The sequence below is a fragment of the Schistocerca nitens genome, chromosome 2 (genome assembly GCF_023898315.1).
Source record: "Schistocerca nitens isolate TAMUIC-IGC-003100 chromosome 2, iqSchNite1.1, whole genome shotgun sequence".
Classification (NCBI taxonomy): Eukaryota; Metazoa; Arthropoda; class Insecta; order Orthoptera; family Acrididae; genus Schistocerca; species Schistocerca nitens.
In genome coordinates this window covers 302,336,795-302,358,289 of record NC_064615.1, presented here as the reverse complement: position 1 = coordinate 302,358,289, position 21,495 = coordinate 302,336,795, and the positions used below count along the sequence as shown (strand labels likewise).

At 40.8% G+C, this 21,495-nt stretch overlaps 1 protein-coding gene across 1 annotated transcript in view; it reads left to right on the top strand.

Moving 5' to 3' along the window:
* LOC126236057 (probable ubiquitin carboxyl-terminal hydrolase FAF-X) overlaps positions 1 to 21,495 on the top strand; it is a 346,675-nt gene that overhangs the window by 77,624 nt on the left and 247,556 nt on the right. Inside the window, exons 7-8 of the mRNA XM_049945098.1 lie at positions 4,371 to 4,555; positions 11,567 to 11,705. Coding sequence (XP_049801055.1) covers positions 4,371 to 4,555; positions 11,567 to 11,705 — 324 coding nt within the window. The remainder of the gene's footprint in view (positions 1 to 4,370; positions 4,556 to 11,566; positions 11,706 to 21,495) is intronic.

Sequence of the window (21,495 nt, the reverse complement as noted above, 5' to 3'; positions counted from 1 at the left end):
GATTTGTTTTTGCAGTACTGGGTTTGTGAGGGTCAGCGAGTGGTGGACTTTGAAACGGTGTAGATCACGGTGTAGATCATATTGAAAGGAGGGATGGGACCCGTGGAAAGTGTGGCCATCTAGAAACAGTGTATCTGCAATGACTACAGCTACCTTGCCTATTATGCTGAAGGCCTGCACAGACAGGTACCGCAGTCGACCACAACAACATCCTAGTCCATCCCTGTGCCACTCCCAGTCCCATCCCCTAGCCACAAGGATCATATACCTGGAAGACCCAGGTGCAAGGTGTGCCCAATCCACCCATGCAGCAGTTCCTGTTCCAGTCCTGTCACAGGCTTACCCCACACCATCAGAGATCACGCCATCCACAAATGTAGCCAAGTCATGTATCAGCTCTGCTGCGATCATTGCACAGCTTTTTAGATTGGTGACTACCAAACAGCTGTCTACCAGAATGAATGGCCACCGCCAAACTGCAGCCACGAGCAAAGTGGACCACCCTGTTGCACAACATGTAGCTAAACATAACATGCATGGCTTTAATGGGTGGTTTACAATGTGGACCATCTGGATCTTGCTCTCCACCACCACCAGCTGCTTTTCTGCTCTGACCCTGATTGTGCACTGCTATCTGCCAATGCACACACCGGTCTTTCCCCCTCTGTGTTCCTCTCCTTTGCTGCTTTTGTTCAACATAGTAGTTGCTGTCTGACCAGAACAGCTGGAGGTAGCGGCTGTGTGTGCATGAGGTGTACCTGTTTGTGTGAATTTTTGTGTTTCCTTTCTTTTCTGAAGAAGGCTTTGGCCAAAAGCTTAGTGTGCGGCAGTCTTTTTGTTGTACCTTACGGCAGTTCAATGTGTCGTCTTTACAGTGAGTAGCAATCTGTCATTTCATAATTGTTGATTTTCCAACCAGGAGTTTCCATTGTTTGAGATTGACAACATAGATTCTAATCTAATAGTTCTTCACTAACTGACCACAGTTCATAAACTGTACTGCTATGAAGAACTTGAAATTTTTGTCCCTGACAGAAAACATGGGTGGAACACACTCAGTGACAAAGCTGAGACAGTGGCAATGAACTTGAAGCTTCTTAAGCATACTAGGTGATGCACTGTAACTTCTGCTTCTATCTGTTTTTGAGTGATTTTAATCATAAACTGGCTTCAAAATCACCAAAGCAAAAAATTAATAAATATGCTGACATAATAGTTTGAGTTTGTCTATTGACAGTTTTTGTAATTTATAATTTCAGTGCCCAGTTAAAACAGCAAATGGCAAAATTAGACCTTATTTGTAGCGAAATGAAGTACAATTATGGCTACATCCGGCAAACAGAAATATGATGCAATTAACTGATCCACCTGAATAAGAGTTTACACTTCAAACACTGTGTGGAAGAAAATAAAAATTCTGATGCAGATAATTGTTTTAACTTGAAGGGAGACATTTTCTCAGCCAAGATCTCGTTTGTAAAACCTTTATTTATAGTGATTGGTTTTTGTGAAGCAGAATTACCACCATCTGGTCTGTGAATAGTGCACATTAACTTCTGATAGATAGCATACAAATACAACATATAAAAGTGAGTTGTTATTAAACACATTTCAGTAAAGTTTAATACGAGTACCCAGTTAGAGCTACAATTGTACTCCATATCTTAATTAGCCAGATAATTAACATTAGATGCAGTGGCATGTGGAAGTTAAAACCAGTTTTTACTGTTTGGTTCACGAAGTGCATCCACCTCATATTACAAGTCACAGAGTAAATCACTGATACAGGAGCACCACTAAACTGAAGGGCAACTAAAGTTACTGGAAAACATGTTGACACAGAGTGCCACTAGACGTTGCTTGTGTATTCGTGTCATTGTCAGTTGCATATATAAATATGCAGTCTTATTAAAAGTGTTTTAACTCGTACACAGTTATAAAATTTTCTTTTTATAGCAGGTAAAAGTGAAAATATTTTCTAGCTACAGAAGTATCATATGTTACCATAAAGAGGTAAAACAATAAGTAAAAAAAGACAACGTATCACAAGAACTGCAGCTTGAGTCACATTTCAAAATTCTATCTCTGTACATCACATACAAGATGTAGTAACTACACAGTAACATTTATTGACAATACACTTCCACAGTTTACATCCCTTGGTAAGGGTTAAAACAAATGTCCAATTAGAGCTATAAGTGTACTCTATATCTTCTTTAGCCAGGTAGATTGACATACGAATGCATCTTACATCAAATGTCCAGCTACTTAAGAAATGGAGTACATTTATATCTATAATTCAACAATGGAATATCCAGGATGGAATGTAAAAATATTATGGAAAGGGAAGTTGCTACTCACCATATAGCAGAGATCCTGAGTCGCAGATAGGCACAACGAAAAGACTGTCATAATTAAAGCTTTCTGCTTTACCAAGAATGGTCATTCTAAATATTTTACAGATGTGATATTGGCTGAGAAATCATCTTCCTTGAAGTTGAGTATTTACAGATTGCTCTTTATTACTAAGGATGAACATGTTAAATTATATTTTAATTTCTTTGATTGCCTGAAAGTCAGTTTTCTAACCAAAGTCAACTGTTCACAAACACAGAATGCGTAGAAGGTGCAACAGGTCTGCTAAAGAGACTGCTTACACTGTGTGTCTGTCCTCTTCTGGAGTTGTGTGTGATCCTTGCCAGATAGGGTTTGTGGGAGAACACTGAAAAAGACCAGAAGAGGACAGGTCATTTTGTGTTATATTGAAATAGGGGAGAGAGTATCGTGGATATCATACGCAAATTGGGGTGGTAATCGCTAAAATGAGGGCATTTTTCATTGCGATGAAATTTTTCCATCAAATCTTAATCACCAACCTTCTCCTCTGAATGCGAAAATATTTTGTTGGCACCAGCCTACCTAAGGAGTATGATCACTGTAGAAACACAGGAATGTTTAAATGTACATTTTTTTCCCCTGCTCACTTTTAGGTCGGTAGAGAGGTAATCTGAAGGTAGTTTGATGAATCCTCCAATAAGCACATAGCTGTGAATTGCATATTAGTCATGTAGGTTGTATCAGCTATTTAACTCAACAAAATAATTTTATCCCTCAAATCTCTGAAAAGGTATGTTCCAATGTTGTTTTCTTGTCCATTTAGTAACACAGAGTAGAAATGGGTCTTTTAATCTTTTTTAATCCAAAATGTTTTGATAATTGACATGGTTGGCCACACAGATAATCCAATAAAGTTACGTAATTGACTGAAACAGCAAAAAGTAAAGATGTCGCTGACAGAAGGGGGGGGGGGGGGGGTTGGACCGGGGGGGCGATTGCCTTACGTTCTCTTCTCTCCTGCCTTCTTGATAGTTATCACAGACTGGAATTCTTTAGAAAAATATTTATTTGTAAAGTCATAAGATTATAACACAATTTTTGCATTGCTATGAAGTATGAATGACTAAGAAATGTTCAGTTGGGAACAAGCAACATGATTTATGATGGGTTTGATTGACCTGCTGGAGAACATTACAATAACTGTGATGAAACTCCAATGGAAGACAGTAAAAGTAAGATCAGAGCAAAGAGTTACTTGTAAAATTCAGTGAGCCAGGCCGTACAAAGAATTCTAAGAACTTGTTATCCCTCCCACAACTCTTCTCCATCTTCGTGTATGTCATGCAAGGACCCCAGTGATGATTGTCAAATTATGGCACACAAAGAAGCATTTGGACAGTTGTTTCTTGAGCACAATATCAGGAAAGAGAAAAAGGAGGAAATGAACAATATTAGTAATACCTCACTTCCATTGTGTTTGCCCAGATAGTTTGTAATGCGTAAATGTAAATAGAAGTGTTTTAGATAGTTTCAAACAAAGCTGATTAACATGTAAGTTGAAATAAAATTGATCAATTTAATACCTGATTAATGAAAAACTATATAATAATTTGCTTTCTTTTGTCACCACCGTGATTGATTGGTAGGTTGTTCTAAATTTTGTAAAGTGCTTGACAAGTTCCGTTATCAGCACACTACTATTTATGTCTTTTGTGTATGATTACTTACTTTGTTTAGTTTTGTCACAGATTCTTACTATCATCTTGTTCCTTGCGGAATGATCTTCTGAATCTGGAACTTTAACCAAATGCCATGAATTATTGTTGTGGCTATAGGGGGGGCAGTGAGGTTTTAAGTTGGAGAATTATGTGGCAGAACATATGCTGTGTTGTAACATGGAATTAAAAAGGCAATGTTAGCCTTCATTTTGTGTTCCAAAATTAGATCATCATTCAGTAAGCCCTTCACCAAAAATATCAGTAATGAAAAAATTGCACATTCTAATGAAAGCTAATTACTTTACATTCCTGTAGGAAATGATTCCTGGGATTCTAGATAATCTGACAGATGATGAACTGAAGAAAGAAGCAAAGAATGAATCAAAAAATGATGCAATATCTGCTATCATAAAGGCAGCAAAATGTTTGGTATCTCGTGTTCCTAACCAGGAAGAGATGATAAAGAACCTCGAAATATTCAGACTGAAGATGATACTCAGGTGAGATATTCATGGCCATCTTGTAAGTAGTAGTGTATGTACATTTTCAAAGTGGGTATGTGTTGGTTGGTGGTTTGTTGGGATTTTTGAGTTTTCCAAGCAGCAGCTTTAGATGTTCTTCCTTCCTTCCTTCCTTCCATATTTTTTAACAGTCCCAACTGCTTAGAGGGAACAGTGAGCAGTGGGATAAGCACGAAGACAATGCTTGTGGAAAATCTTGTGACATGGAATAAGTTTCTTTTGGAAAAAAGTGTTGCCAGATTTTTCTTTTTTTTTGTGCTAAGCAAGATCTTTTTTTAGTAAAGTGTCTCATTTTCCAGTAATTTTGAGAAGCTTTCACTCTCATTATGTTTTATGAAACTTCCTTGCAGATTAAAAGTATATATATATATATATATATATATATATATATATATATATATATATGTGTGTGTGTGTGTGTGTGTGTTGGGGGGTGGGGGCTGAGACTCAAACCTGGAACCACATTCTGAATTACCTCAAAGAAAAAGATTTATTAACATAGATGGCAAGCGTTCAGAAAATATCGTTTTTGTGAAACACCACTGGCCCTTTATTCACTCAACGTAATGAGTGCTATCTACTTTTGAATTCCATATGCCTGGATTTTCAAAAGACTTTAGACTCCATTCCTCACAAGCGGCTTGTAATAAAATTGTGTGCCCATGGAGTATAGTCTTGAGTCATACCACTGGATTTGGGATTTCTTGTCAGCTAGGACACAGTTCACAGTAATTGATAGAAAGTCATTAAGTGAAACAGAAGTGATACCTGGCATTCTCCAAGGAAGTGTTAAGGGTCTCTTCTGTTCTTAATCAATATAAATAATTTAGTAGATGAACTGAGCAGCCGTCTTAGCTTGTTTGCAGATGATGTTGTCGTTAGCCATCTGGTAGACTTCTCAGAAGATCAAAACGCAGTACCAAATAATTACCCGGGATATCTTCGTGGTTCGAAAAGTGGTAATGGGCCCTGAGTAATAAAACTCGAGGCCCACCACATGAGTAATAAAAGAAATCCATTAAATTTCATCTGCATGATACATGATATAAATTTGTATCAATGAAAATAACCACTTTTTGAAAACATGCAGTTGGATAAATAAAAAATGTAATCACCAAGCAACAGCAGGAGAGCACATATATAAAAAGATATTGACATTTTCAAGCTTTTGGAGCCAGTGACATCTTCAGGCAGAGGGGTTGAAGGAAAAGGAAGAAGACTGTTGAGGTTTATTACATGGAGAGAGAGTTCAGAGAAGTATCCCAGAACCCCGTGTCAGGGGAGATGTACCAGTTGGGATGATAAGGAGACTGATTATTGGGGACTGCACCACGATTTGAAAATGTGAGAGTTTAAAGGTGGATGATGGGTAATATGCAAGACAGATATCAGTATGAGTTACTAAGAACAAAAGATAAAGCGTATTGTTTGTGGTAGAGGTGGAGGGGGAATTGGAGGTCAGAAAATAAAAGATAGACTGGAGGGAACACAGAGAATAATAGTTACCATGAAGAAATGCAGAGATCGAAGAAATTACCATAAATTAAGGCCACGTGGGTAGCAAGAACCAAGGACATGTTATGCCATTTCTCACCTATGGAGTTTTGAGAAATTGGTGTCTCTGGGAAGAGTTCAAGTGTGCAAGTGATGAAACAGTCACAGGGGTCATGACTGTCGTGTTGTAGAGCATGCTCTGCAACAGGATATTGTGTTTTGCCAGTATACACTCTCTGCCATGCCCATTCACTCTAACTGATAATTTGGTGGTTGTCACGCTAATGTAAAAGGGCAAACAATGTTTGCTTAACAGCTGGTATACGACATATTGTTTCACTGGTGGCCGTCCCTTTGATAGCATATGTTGCGCCCGTTACAAGGCTGATATAGGTGATGGTAGGAGGGTGCATAGGGTAAGTCTTAGAGCGGGGATAGCCATAGGGTAGGGAGATTTCAGGAAAAATCTGCTTTTGATCTAGGCAGAGGCGAGAATGGTAGAGTATTGCTGTAGAGGGTCTGCATCTGAACAAATATGTTTGCCATGAATGCCAAGGCTGTATGAGAGGGAACATTTGATGTGGAGAGGATGGCAGCTGTCGGCATGTAAGTACTATTGTTTGTTAGTAGGTTCAGTGTGAACAGAAGGATGTATCTGACCCTCGGTGAGAATGAGGTCAATATCAAGGGAACTGGTATGGGATTTGGAGTAGGACCATGTGAAATTTAGATTGGAGAATGTATTTTGAGATTACAAGAATTTGAACAGGGCAGCCTCACCATGAGTCCTTACGCCAAAGATATCGTCAATGTATCTAAACCAAACCAGGTGCTGAAGGCATACAGTTCCATGAAAGTCCCCTCCAAGTGAACTGTTAAAAGGTTAGCATAGGAAGGAGCCATCCCGGTTTCAAGGCTGTGCTCCTGATCTGCTTGCATGCCGGACCCTCAAAAGTAAAGCAGTTGTTGTTAAGCATAAAGTTGATGAAGGTGAGTGGGAAGGATGTCATGGGTTTGGAATCAGGTGAGTGCTGACTAAGGAAATGTTCAGTAACAGACAGACCACGTGCATGGGGGTGTTTAAGTGTTTATATTTGTCTAAATACCTAGGGATTAGAATTGATGAACAATTTAAATTGAAACCATCACACAGAAAATGTGTGGGTAAGGTGAATCAGAGGCCGCATTTTGTTGGGAGATCACATAGAGGGTACAACAAATCTACTAAAGGACTGCTGACACTGTGCTTGATGATCCTTTTCTGGAGTACTACTACGTGGTAGGAGATCCATACCAGATAGCATTGACATAAGACACCAAAAAGTTCCAACAATGGCTGCTCATTTTGTATAATTGAGAGAGAGAGAGAGAGAGAGAGAGAGAGAATATGCAAAGCTGGGATGTTAGTCATTAAAACACGCACACTTTTTGGGTTTTGGTGAGATCTTTCCACAAAATTTCAATAGCCACCTTTCTCCCCAAATGTGAAAATGTGGAGAAATTATCATCACACTACAACAGGAGAAATTGGAACTCGCAAGGAAAGATTTAAGTGTTCATTTTTCCCACATGCTCCTGAAGAATGGAATAGTGGAGACACAAGTTTGAATTGCAGAGTAATGTTGTAGATGTGAATGTAGATGGAGGTGTAGATGTCAGGAAGTTTAAAAACAGTGCACTCTCCATTGCAGAGTAAAGGTTTCATTCCAGATGATTTGTTTTTTGTTACAGTATTTCAGTTATTATGCTAAGCTTTCCTAGATTTTTCAGCACATTTTTAATTTCCTATACTTTCTCTTTTAACAGTGTACATAGGGTGCCCTACAATCTGTTAGGAACAAGAGTTAATTTGTTTGTAATCCGTAATTCATCTTAGTCTTCATTGATCAAGTGTTTTTAATTCCTTGTGACAGTTAGAGCAGAATATACATAATTATTTATATAACGTAACAGTACTTAAGAGGAGATGGTACTGAGCAGCACACAGTCGAAAGTCATTGTCCAACACGTGTGTGCGCGCGCGCACATACACATACACACACACACACACACACACACACACACACACACACACACACACACACATTAAGCTGTTCCTGCTTCACTGCTAACTACACGATACTCGCCACATCTTTTTATATTGGCAGGTCCACTTCACCAGCGACATTCAACTGCTCTGTCGTGGCCCCCTTAATGTCAGGAATGGTGTCAAAACGTTTTCCTTTAAGCATGTTTTTTATGTTTGGGAAGAGCAAGAAGTTGCACGGTACAAAATCTGGTAAGGCAAATGTGGGCACAGGAACACTTTTTCCAGCCAAAAACTCGCGAATCAAAAGTGATGTGGGACACGGAATGTTGTCATGATGAAGAAGGAAGCCATTGGCCCAGGTTTCTGGTCTCTTTCTTCATATGAAGAAACAAACAGTCTTGGTTGCAGGGATGTATTTATTATTTATTTACCAATGATGTGTTTTCACCTGATTCGGGCACCTTCATATTGGCAGAATATTAGGTGATGGTAGGTATGTGAGATACCAAGCATATAGAACATCCCAGCAAATAACTGCCCTCATCAAATATTTACGGTATCCTCGTTGAGACATGTGACGTAGTGTAATGAATGCAAAATGAGATCAGGCCTACATAGATGTGTCATTATGAAAACATATTGGAGATGTAGTTGCTCACATCTGGGCTATTCACACAATACCAGCTATGCGTGTTCTATAGTTTGACCTGGGTGTGTATGACCCCAGTTGTTTTTGCGCCCTAAAACCAAACAAAACAAAACCAGGCTATGCACAAGTGCCAGGTTTGTGTTGGCCAGGGAATGTCTGATACTAAAAAGGTGAAGCTCATTGTGAAAGGAGGAGGAGGGTGGGATCCAGAGAAAGGACATAGTACGTTTAGGCCGTTGGGGGGATTCCGCAGGATGTGGGCTCTGATTCTGGATAGGGAAAGGCATACTTTTCCAAACTATTGCAGAAAGATGGAGCAGGGGTCCATTATGGTAAGGATGGCATAGGGGAAATGGGTATGATGAAATAGACAAACAAAGGTGTCATAATTATGAGAGGAGTGTGGTAACAGAAAAGGGGCTTACCAATACATAAAGACATGCAAAACATGCACAAATCTGCAAAAAAGTGTGAAACTATGTAAAAATACACACAAATATGTTACAAACAAACAGAAACGTGTTAGAAAAGGAATGGATGACGTATGCAAGTTTGCATGTGTTGGGACGAGGGAAGAGAGGGGGAAAGAGGATTGGTAGATCCCAAATGCATGTGGCACAGCTCGTCATGGAAAATAGAGGGTAAAATACGTGAGGGTGAAGTACAAAATAGGATAAGTAGGAATAAATATAATTATCGATGGGAATAATTTGGGGCATCAGATGCAGCAGCAACAATCCGCATGGGCTATGCACATATTGCATATCCTCTCTCTCTCTCACACACACACACACACACACACACACACACACTCTCTCTCTCTCTCTCTCTCTCTCTCTCTCTCTCTCTCTCTCTCTCTCTCTCTCCCTCTCCTAATCCTCCCTCCACCCCCAAAAAACAGCTGCAGAGGAATTCCTCAGAAACATGAAAAAAGCATTCACTTAGAAGAGTACCCAAAAAGCTAGAAAACAGGTTGTTTAGAAATATTTTAATATTTATTGAAATTAATACACACACATTAATCTGTCATTAGTCATTGCATCTGTTCTTTAGTCCCTTTCTTCATCAGATATAGCTGATATATATGTGTTGTAAGTTTGGAGGCGGAACAGTGTATGTCTAATTCATCCGTATGTATTGAACAATGCACTTGACTTCTAAATGTGGAAATAGTCTAGTCATTACGTCAATAACAATTTGACCTGAGAAGTATTAACTTGAAGTTGACCAAAATCCTGTACAAACTGGTCACACAGAACTTCTCTGGTTTGATACCTTATAATAATGTGACAGGAAGGATCATGTGAAGGCGAATAAATGTCCCTGGAAGTAACATTTGTGAAGTTGTGGGAGGATATCATGTGTCTGAAACTTGAATACTGAAGCCTGTTGACTACAACAGAATTTGGTTATTGGTGGTGGAATGATTTTTCTAGTTTCCATGGAGATGTCAACTAGCGTTGTACAGGGCGTGCAACAGGTGAAGACATCATAGAGTAATTACTCAGGCAAGCACTGCGTCTACCAATCTTCAGGAATTGTGTGAGAACTACATTCATTGAAGTATGAGATAAATCTAATGTTTCCCAAATGAAGCTGAGAAGGGAGAGTATAATTTCCTAAGATCTCAATGTGAGGTAGTGCAGCTTTGTGCACTTGGCTTTCTTGTGACCAGGTGGAGTGGCACATGTTACAGACAGTACCAAATTCCACTACCATATGAAGAAGAGGCAGTTGCATATACTGCTACTGCTTTCAACAAAGCCACTGACATTGAGGAGTATTAAATTGTGACAGGTGATTTGTCGTCTCCATTATCTTGCTATTTCTCCCTCTAAATAGTTTGGAGACTTTGATTTCTCATTACTTGTAGCACTGGCCTTATTTCTGCAGAGCTGAAAACAATTTGGGAGGAAGTAAAACACACACTTTAAAATGCCTCATCATCCAATAGTTTGCATTAAAGGCATGACAGTCATGACTTTGCTCCACAGTATGCTTGTTTAGGGCATTTGTCCTTAAAGGCTACATTATGGTATTGACCAATTTGTGTGTCCCCCGACCCAATCTTATGCATTGTGGACATTGAATCTGTCACTAATTAAAATAGTTGATGGTTTGGTGAGATGGTTTATACTGACACTGTTGATTTATGAGTAACTCTGCAGTTTCAACCCAAACCATCCACTGCTTGGAGATTGTGTATGTGGCCATCTTCCTTTTTGAACTACTGGTATTACTTTAGTATTCCTATCTGCTGGATCACTTTGTAAATTGATAGATCATTCATCAGAAACATTTAGCTCTATTTGTAAAGCGCACTGTGGTAATGCTCTAAACAATAAATATGCATAATATTTTATTTTTTATTTTTTTATTTTTAGGTCATTAGACTTAAATACAGTTTTGCTCAAGAGTGATGTATTCAGATAGCACTTTAATTACGAATGAAACGTTTTGCAAATAATGTACACAGTATAGCTTAATCACTGAGCATAAGCATGTTTTGTAATAAAAGAAAAATGCATCCTGATGAAGCAATGTGTGTATTCTTAGTGCACTGAAGCTGAGAAAAACACTGAAACAATAAAAATTGAATTTGTATAAAGTGTTTCTAACTAAAATTAATCAAGCCTGAAGAAGTCTGAACAGGTAACTTTTGCCACTAAAACCCAATAACATGAAAGTGAAAGCTTAGAATATCAAAAAATTGTGGTGATGATTTTTAATACTTTTCAGGTAATGTGGTTTTTGTCTGAAGAAAAGATAAAAGTGCAAAAGTAGATGACGATGATGATATTACATTTCTTTTCTCCAGGTTGCTTCAGATCTCTTCATTCAATGGAAAGATGAATGCTCTTAATGAGGTTAACAAAGTAATAGCTAGTGTAACTTACTACCCTCATCGTCACACTGGCTTAGAAGAGGAAGAGTGGTTGACAGCGGAGAGAATGGCAGTAAGATCTATATATTTTTAATTGCTTCTCTAGTGTTGTTAAGTAATGTGTGGTTCTGTGTTGCTCCTGAGTAGTCATTCTGACTTTAAGGCCCTTTTGTATGGAGTTGCACTCCATCCCCCCTCCCCTCCCCATCTCCCCCACCCCCCACCCCACTCCCCACCCTTCCAGCACTGTTCACACAGTATCATTTCAAATTTAATTTTTTACTTTATTTATGAGTTGCATATAACATACAGCAGAACACAGAGCTCTGTTACTTCTTATCTTCCATTGAACATCTTTACAAAAAAAAAAAAAAAGGTTCAAATGGCTCTGAGCACTGTGGGACTTAACTTCTGAGGTCATCAGTCCCCTAGAACTTAGAACTACTTAAACCTAACTAACCTAAGGACATTACACGTATCCATGCCCGAGGCAGGATTCGAACCTGCGACCGTAGCGCCGCGCTGTTTTAATAAGGACCTACCTTTCCTTTCTTACTCCCATTAATAGGGACCTGAAAAATTCACATTTGTGAATGTTGTTGTGAATTCTGCCTCAAAATGCTAAAATGGAAATTTAGGTAATAAATATTATTTCGTTCTGAATTCTACCCAGAGGTACTATTTTTGTCGGAGATCATTTAGAATAGCTTTATTTTTTGCAAATAAATATAAGAAATAATTTTCAGTTAATAATATTGTAATCTAGCGAAGCTCAGTTTGGGAAAAGAATATATGTAAACATACATTGGCAAAACTAACAGCACACCTATATATGAACACAGTTGCTATTCACTTGCAGCCTGGTACCACATTGACTTTAAGCTGTAATTTTTTAATTATATTCAAATTATAAATTAAATTGTATTTTAAAGTATTTAAATACCTCAAACATTTCCAGCCTCAGCAACCAGTTGTGCAGTAGCCATTACCAAATGCATTGCGCATTCTGTTGTGTTTGACTTGGTGCGTAGCTTATTGATTCATTTCTTACTTTAATTGTGGTAGGAAAGTTCTGATAAAATGTAAATACTTCAGGAGTAATGGAGACCACTCGCCAAAAAGCAGAAATCTTGAGTCATTGACAAGGATATAAAAAGAATAAAACTTGCTAACTTTTGGAGTACATGCTGTCTCCAACAGGGCACATGCACACACACTGCACTAACCCCTTCCTTCACTAACTGTTCAACATCTCAACCCTTTACCTTCTGGATTCCATCTGATCACTGTTGATGCCAAATCCCTGAGGCCCATGACCTTGTTGCTATTGAATACTGCATCTCCCAACATCCTTCAGCCTCCAAATCCACTTCTTCATTCCTCATATTCCTTACCAAGTATATCCTGATGCGCAACTATTTCTCTGTTGAGGAAAAGGTATATAAACAAATAAAAGGTATATAAACAAATCAGCAGGGTGACCTGTGTGGCACCCTTCTATACCAAAGATTTTATGGGCCATCTAAAGGAAACCATTGTAGCCTCTCAAAATACCTCATCTGGTTCAGTTTCATGATATCATCATGGTCTGGACACAGGGCCAAGTTACCCTAAACTCGTTCCTTCACAACATAAAAGCATTCTCTTCCAGTCACTTCAGCTGGTCCTCCTCAACCTTCCTGGATGCATGGCTCCAGCCACACCTCTGTCCGTATCAAACTCACCAGCCACCTGCAGTTAATCTGCATTTTGACAGCTGTCATACTTTCCACACCAAAAAATCCCTTCCATACAGCCTGGCCACTCACCTGCAGTGATGAGAACCCCCTTGCCCTGATAAGCTGAAGATCTTAAGAGCACCTTCACTGGCTGGGACACCCCCCCCCCCCCTCCCCCGCAAACCTACCGTATGTACTCGAATCTAAGCCGCACTTTTTTTTCCAGTTTTTGTAATCCAAAAAACTGCCAGAGGCTTAGAATTGAGTGCAAAGTAACCGGAAGTTCTGTAAAATGTTGGTAGGTGCCGCCACAATTAACTTCTGCCTTTGAATATATGTAGCGCTACAGAGGCATGCTTTGTATAAACATTTTGCCATACATTCTTTCATGTTTGCTGCTATCTCATTTAAATCCTGTCTGCCTAATAAACTACGAAACTAGAGTGAGACAACAGCAAACACGGAAGAATATACATATCATGCCATGTTTATATTAGTATTATTCTTATGCCGAATAGTGATACAGTCAGAAATATAGCACGGCAATTGACTAGATTTTTAAATCTAAGATGACTCTAATTTCTGTGCAGAATGTAGTACTAAAGAGGCGTCTGCAAAGGTTTTCAAACGGAGAAAATTTTTTGCTAAACTCTCCTTCAGAACATCTTTCACACGCAGTCTATTATTTGGTTCTTGTTGATTATTATCAAAGAAAGCAGCAGTGTAAGTAACAACAAATAGCAGTCTCATGCCATTGTTTCGCTAATGAGATGATTCTCTCTCTCTCCCCCCTCTCCCCCCTCCCCCATCTCCCCCTCCCCATCTCCCCCTCCCCATCTCCCCCTCCCCATCTCCCCCTCCCCATCTCCCCCTCCCCATCTCCCCCTCCCCATCTCCCCCTCCCCATCTCCCCCTCCCCATCTCCCCCTCCCCATCTCCCCCTCCCCATCTCCCCCTCCCCATCTCCCCCTCCCCATCTCCCCCTCCCCATCTCCCCCTCCCCATCTCCCCCTCCCCATCTCCCCCTCCCCATCTCCCCCTCCCCATCTCCCCTCCCCATCTCCCCTCCATCTCCCCCTCCCCATCTCCCCCTCCCCATCTCCCCCTCCCCATCTCCCCCTCCCCATCTCCCCCTCCCCATCTCCCCCTCCCCATCTCCCCCTCCCCATCTCCCCCTCCCATCTCCCTCCCATCTCCTCCCATCTCCCCCTCCCCATCTCCCCTCCCCATCTCCCCTCCCCATCTCCCCCTCCCCATCTCCCCCTCCCCATCTCCCCCTCCCCATCTCCCCCTCCCATCTCCCCCTCCCCATCTCCCCCTCCCCATCTCCCCCTCCCCATCTCCCCTCCCCATCTCCCCCTCCCCATCTCCCCCCTCCCCATCTCCCCCTCCCCATCTCCCCCTCCCCCTCTCCCCCTCCCATCTCCCCTCCCCCTCTCCCCCTCCCCTCTCCCCCCTCCCCTCTCCCCCTCCCACTCTCCCCCCTCCCACTCTCCCCCCTCCCACCTCTCCCCTCCTCCCCCCCCCTCCCCCTCTCCCCTCCTCCCCCTCTCCCCCTCTCCCCTCTCCCCCTCTCGCCTCCCCTCTCCCCCTCCCTCTCCCCCTCTCCCCCTCTCCCCTCCCCCTCTCGCCCCCCCCTCCCCTCTCCCCCTCCCCCTCTCGCCTCTCCCCCCTCCCCCTCCCCCTCCCCTACCCCCTCTACCACCTCTCCCCCCTCTACCACCTCTACCCCCTCTACCACCTCTACCCCCTCTACCACCTCTCCCCCCCTCTACCACCTCTCCCCCCCTCTACCACCTCTCCCCCCCTCTACCACCTCTCCCCCCCTCTACCACCTCTCCCCCCCTCTACCACCTCTCCCCCCTCTACCACCTCTCCCCCCTCCACCTCCCCTCTACCACCTCTCCCCCCTCTACCACCTCTCCCCCCCTCTCCCCCCCTCTCCCCCCTCTCCCCCAATTTGTGGAAGAATTGCACTTCTGTCACATTGAACAATTCTCTTGAGTCGTCAATGGTCCCGTCCTTGCAGGATCTTTTTCCGACCACAGCGATTCCTGAGATTTAATGTTTTACTCGATTTCTGATATTCATGGTACACTCATGAAATGGTCGTATGGGAAAACGACACTGAAAATCGTGGATTTGATGCGAATATTGATAGTTTATAATGACTGTCAGCTTTTTCATACTGCCAGCCTTGCCACTTGCCCCAAGTACCGTATTGACCCAATTATAAGATGTTTCCTCCCAAATTTGTAATTTGAAAAATACGGAGTTGTCTTATATTTGAAGATTAAACTACTGCTGCCAAGATCAACATTTTGACATTAAGAGATTAATATAGTGTCATCTTACGTTTCAAGAAGCAGCGTTGGCTATTGAGGTTTTACAAATTTATTTTGAAGAATTCCAAAGGGTAGAGCCTATCAAACAATACTTGCATGTGAATAGGCTCGAGATTTCTCATTATGCCAAAGCACTCGATATAATATCGACCTTGCACAATCACTTGATGTTTGACATGTGCTAATAGTGCAAGAGATGGATAAGTGAGAAACTATGAACTAGCCTCTACAACAGTATAAAGCTCTGCTTAAAAACAGACAATTTTGTGAAACACAGGATGAAATAGTATTAAATTCTATTAACGTGAGCAAACTTTCGTTGTATTCGAACTGGTTTTCAGTAAAAGTTCCCATACATGTTTGGGTGTGGTATACATACATTTAAGCCTGTTTTAAGTAAAGGTAACATTCAAAGGCTAAAATTTTGTTTTTCATCATTCAGAACCCAAGTCAGTATTTCATTTGGTTATGAGACCCTAATGATTTCCTGAGTGTGTTCCTAATGGAAAATTTGGTCACTGTTCTCATATTAGAATTCCGAGGAAAAACGTTTCCAGCTTTTAATCAGCTTTAGACCAAGATAGTGACATTCAGATGAAAGTAGAAAGAAAATTAATCTAGAATTAAATGTCTAACATACTAAATAAATCGCATTAAACTGAAAGCAGTTGTCATCACAAGAATAAATTACAGTGGAAAGACCCATTGTGAAGATAATACCAACCGATGTCACTAGATTGAGGGACGAGTGAAAGTTCGCGAATTGAACTGAATCAACATTGCGATGTTTTTTTTATGTACTAGTAATTGTTGTTATATATGACATGCACCCTAGACGATATTACTGTTTGTGTTCCTATGTTGCTCAAGCACAGGACTGCAGATGTTGGAGGAGAACAGTGACACCAGGGGAGTGTTGCTTTTGTTGTGCTGTCAACCATGAGAATCTATACTTCATACTTTGGCTTTTTATGGATTTCTACCATGTTTAGACTGCAATTTGCGTGAATCCATCTTCAGTGCAGTCGAACTGTCTTTAGAACTGGTCAAATACTCATTTCCTGCAGAAGATGCTAAAAGTCTAGATTGGGCCCAGTGGTGTACTTAAGCATTTCGTGCATTAATGTTGTCGATGCTCACTGCTAGATAGGACGAGAAAAATAAAGGATGTGTCATCTTACGGTTCTACACAGCCAGTGCAAGAGCAGCAAGCAGATAATACGTATGGAAGAAAGAGACATTGCAACATTCTCACGTCAGTATAGAAACGAAATCCGCAATGTATTCAGGAAAAGAAGGAAAAAAGAAAAGAAAGCAGCTGTGAACTCAGCTCCCAGTGTATTCACAACCTCAGAAATCTCAATATATTCAGAAGAAACAGCCAAATATTTTCACTATATCCATTGTGGACAACGAACTGTGACTGTGATTTAAACTGGCATTTATTTGGTAATAAATATGCAGTCAGTCCCTTTTTTATGATTTATTCAACCATGAACTCCAAGTGTAGCTAGATATTGTGTTTGTTTGTGTACTTAGTGGAATAATGCATGTTATAAGAAGCAGTCTGATGTGAATACCACAAGGTAGTGCACTGTAAGTACATAAAACGTAAAGAAACTTTCGGATTCGTAAATGTTTCGTCGCCGATTACCAGATTTCCATAATTTCTGCCAGCTACACCAGCGCGGCATCTAGCTACACTTGGTCCACAAGATTATGTTTCGATAACACCTCCATCTGAAGATGAGCGTGCAGTGGTTAAAAAACATGTTCATGGTTGAATAAACCATAAAAATGCGACTGGTTGCGTATTTATTACCAATTAAATGCCATCCGAATATTTGTGACAATGAAGATATAAGTTTCATAGCTGTCCTAGTAGGATGATGATTAAAAATTGAGAGGTAGCATGTTCAACAGGTTATATAAGCAAAAAGGCTGATGAAAATAAAAATTAATATAAAGAATTTCTTTTTGTTTATTTTACTTCTCCGTGTATTATCAAAATGTAGACAATATTGTGAAAAGGACTGTTGCTACTCACCATATAGCGCAGATGCATGTCGCAGATAGGCACAACAAAAAGACTGTCACAAATATAGCTTTCGACCAGTAAGGCCGTTGTCAGAATAAACTGCAAACACACTCGTACACACTTACGCAAATGCAACTCACGCACACGACTACTGTCTCAGGCAACTGGACTACAGTGCAAGCAGCAGCAGCAGCAGCAGCAGCAGCGGTGCATGATGGGAGTGGCAACTGGTTGGAGGTAAAAAGGAGGCTGAGGTGGGAAGGGGGAGGGATAATGGGGTAGGCGTGGCGGGCAGTGACGTGCTGTTGGAAAGCACAGAGGGACGAGCTGGAAAGAGGGTGGGGCAGCTATGTGCAGTCAGAAGGTTAGAGGGAGCGGGGGGGGGGGGGGAGATGATAGCTGAAATGGAGAGAAATATAACAGCTGTTGCAATGGAGGCATGAGGGCTGTGTAGTGCTGGAATGGGAACGGGGGGGGGGGGGGGGGGGGGGCTGGATGGGAGAGGTCAGAGGTCAATGGCTAAAGGAGATTGAGGCCAGGAGGGTTATTGGAACATAGGCTATATTGCAGGAAAAGTTCCCACCTGTGCAATTCAAAAAAGCTGGTGTTGTTGGGAAGGGTCCATATGGCACAGTCTGTGAAGCAGTCATTGAAATGAAGGATGTCATATTTGGCAGCGTGCTCAGCAACAGAGTGGTCCACTTGTTTCTTGGCCACAGTTTGTCAGTGGCCATTCATGCGGACAGACAGCTTGTTGGTTGTCATGCCCACATAGAATGCAGTGCAGTGGCTGCAGCTTAGCTTGTAGATCACATGACTGGTTTCACAGGTAGCCCTGCCTTTGATGGTATAGGTGATGTTTGTGGTCAGACTGGAGTAGGTGGTGGTGGGAGGATGTATGGGACAGGTCTTGCATCTAGGTCTATTACAGTTGTATGAGCCATGGGGTAAGGGGTTGGGAGCAAGGATTGTGTACGGATGGATGAGTATATTGTGTAGGTTCAGTGGATGGCGGAATACCACTGTGAGAGGAGTGGGAAGGATAGTGGCCAGGATATTCCTCATTTCAGGGCACCACGAGAGGTAGTCAGCCCTGGCAGAGATTGTAATTCAGTTGCTCCAGTCCTGGGTGGTACTGAGTTGCAAGGGGAATGCTGCTCTGTGGCCGGACAGTGGAACTTTTTGAGGTGGTGGGAGATTGGAATGATAAGGCGTGGGAGATTTGTTTATGTACAAGTTTGTAGCAGATCAGTCACGTTGCAAGAAACCGGACAGAACCACTTTGAAATTCACCTGTTGAGCAATCAGCAGCTACACTCACGTGTTGCTGACGTGGCAATGCTAGGTTTGGAAGTGATCAAGTGGGGGTGGAACCGCGGCCAGCCGTTGGGAGCAGACATGCCGTCCGGTTTCTTCTGCTGGCAGCTTCCGACCTGACCAGATGTTCTCCTCTCCTGCTCTCTTGGGCGGCAGCCGATTCATTTTCAGCAGCTTCTCAGGCCTGCCTTTGCTTTTTACGGCATTAAACATCCATGCACTGAAAATATGTTTGATTTTTCACCTCAACGGGTGCCTACTGCTTTCCCCTCCTGGCCAATCCTGACATGTTAACAACATTATTGCAGAATTATATATCACGTGTTATGCATTATTTCTATTAGTAGTAATACTCGCATAAGAAAAACATCTACTAGAAATCTGATGATGGATGCAATCATTCTAATCCATACAAAGGATGTGCCCCTCACATATTAAAAAAAAAAAAAAAAAAAAAAAAAAATCAGTTCCTTGTAGGATTCGAACTGCGATCTATTGTAAGAGTGTTGCTGACACTACACCATGCCACAAAGGTGCGGTGTGATGACGTCTTTACTGATCTGGATATACACTGACCTAACCGCTATGACCTTTCCCAGCAGCTCATATTTACATGGCCCCCAAATAGATTGTTGTCGCTTCCCATATTATTAGCCCTAAATAACTTCATTATTTTCATCACAACTTGTTTGCAAAACATTTCACCCACTTGCATTTTGATAATTATTTTTCATAGTTAATGGAACATTTCATCTCGTAATTCTATGTATTTGATTTTGCAATTATACTGTATGCTTTAATATATATTTTACTGCAATTGCAAATTTGTTAAACAAATTAAGAAATCAAACCAAGAGGATAGTACCGAGAAGTGCCCATCTAAAAGCATATACTTAGAAGTGGCAATTGTTTTATCATAACTGTCATTTAATACATAAGTTCTTGTTGCTCCATGGACAAAATAATGTAGATGAAGATTTAAGCAAAAGGAGAAATTACAAAGAAAACAAAATTCACGTAAAATTAATACTAGAGATAATGAATACAGTAACATGGACAAAAATATAAAATGAAAGAATGGAAGGAATAAAGTAGAAGTTAATACATAAAGATAATTAAAATAACATGACAAAAGAATGATAAGAAGACAATGAGAGCATATGAAAAAGTTAATATAAAGATTAAAATGATGTGGCAAAGGAGTAGGAAATAAAAAGTTAAATTTAAACCAATTAATTGAATAATAGTAACGATCAAAATCAGTTCAATAAAGGTTTAAAAATAAAAAATTTAAATCTCTTGATTTGATTGGAACCCACAATCTTTTGCATATAATGTCCTGAGTTATTTCTATCCTTTTGATAGAAACTTAAAATCCCAAGTATACTTGGGCAATTTAAGAACAAACCTCTGAAATAATAAAAACTTGCTTATATCCATTTCAGCACTGATAGATAAGTGTTTGGCTGCCAAAGAGCATCCAGTCCGACACTTGTAACCTGCCTGTCGTATTTGGTTGAGGTTGTTTCCACTAGACATCATTTTTACTGTATGCAGCTTTGGATAATTGACAACAAAATGCACACTTTCAGCCTCTCATGCATTGTTGTTTAGGCAGTGCTTTCAAAAAATGATGGCTATAGTGAACTGGAGTTAGGCATCGAATTTAGCACATAGTAAAGAAAAGAAGAATGTGAGGTTACTTTATTAGAGACAGAAAATAATGAAAGTTTGTCAGTTGGCTGGCAAGTGCTCGCCAGTGATACGAAATAAAAACTTCCACTGTGCTCTGCACAGCCCCTCAAAGATATCTGTTCACAGAAAATCATTGTGAAATACATGGTGTGACTTCATAGTGACACAGAAACTAAAAAAATCTTCAGATTTCAGGATATTTGGGATGGTCTGTTGCACGAGTTTACTCGAGTTTTATTAATAGTGATCTTCAAAAATTTGTAACTCTTCATTTTGAGCTTTAAAAGCTATCTTTATCTTTATTTCTCTATATATAATGTCATTCATTTTTTGTAACATAACTTGGGGAAAAAATCGGTATGTTAGGGATTAACGCATACACTATGCAGCCACTTTGGGTCACACCATCAGCTTTGCTGTATTAATACAAAATGTTGATAAATGTCATTAATATGACATTGCGTTAGTGGTAGGAGTATAAATATTGGTGTCATCAGTTCTCTGGCACAAAGCGAGAACTGAAAACCGAGAAATGACATCGGTTCTTGTGAACAATGAGGACTTGTCATAATGGAGAACTTTGCAGTTGTCGGTTCTCTGTTTGCCTGTCACAACATTATGGGGTTCTGGTATGACTCCTGACACCAGAAGGGATTAGCAGTCCCATTGATGGTGTGTCCACTCTTTATAAGATAAAGATGTAGGCTGGCTGTACTGCAAGAGAGAAGCTGGGCTTGTTTCCCAGCTCCA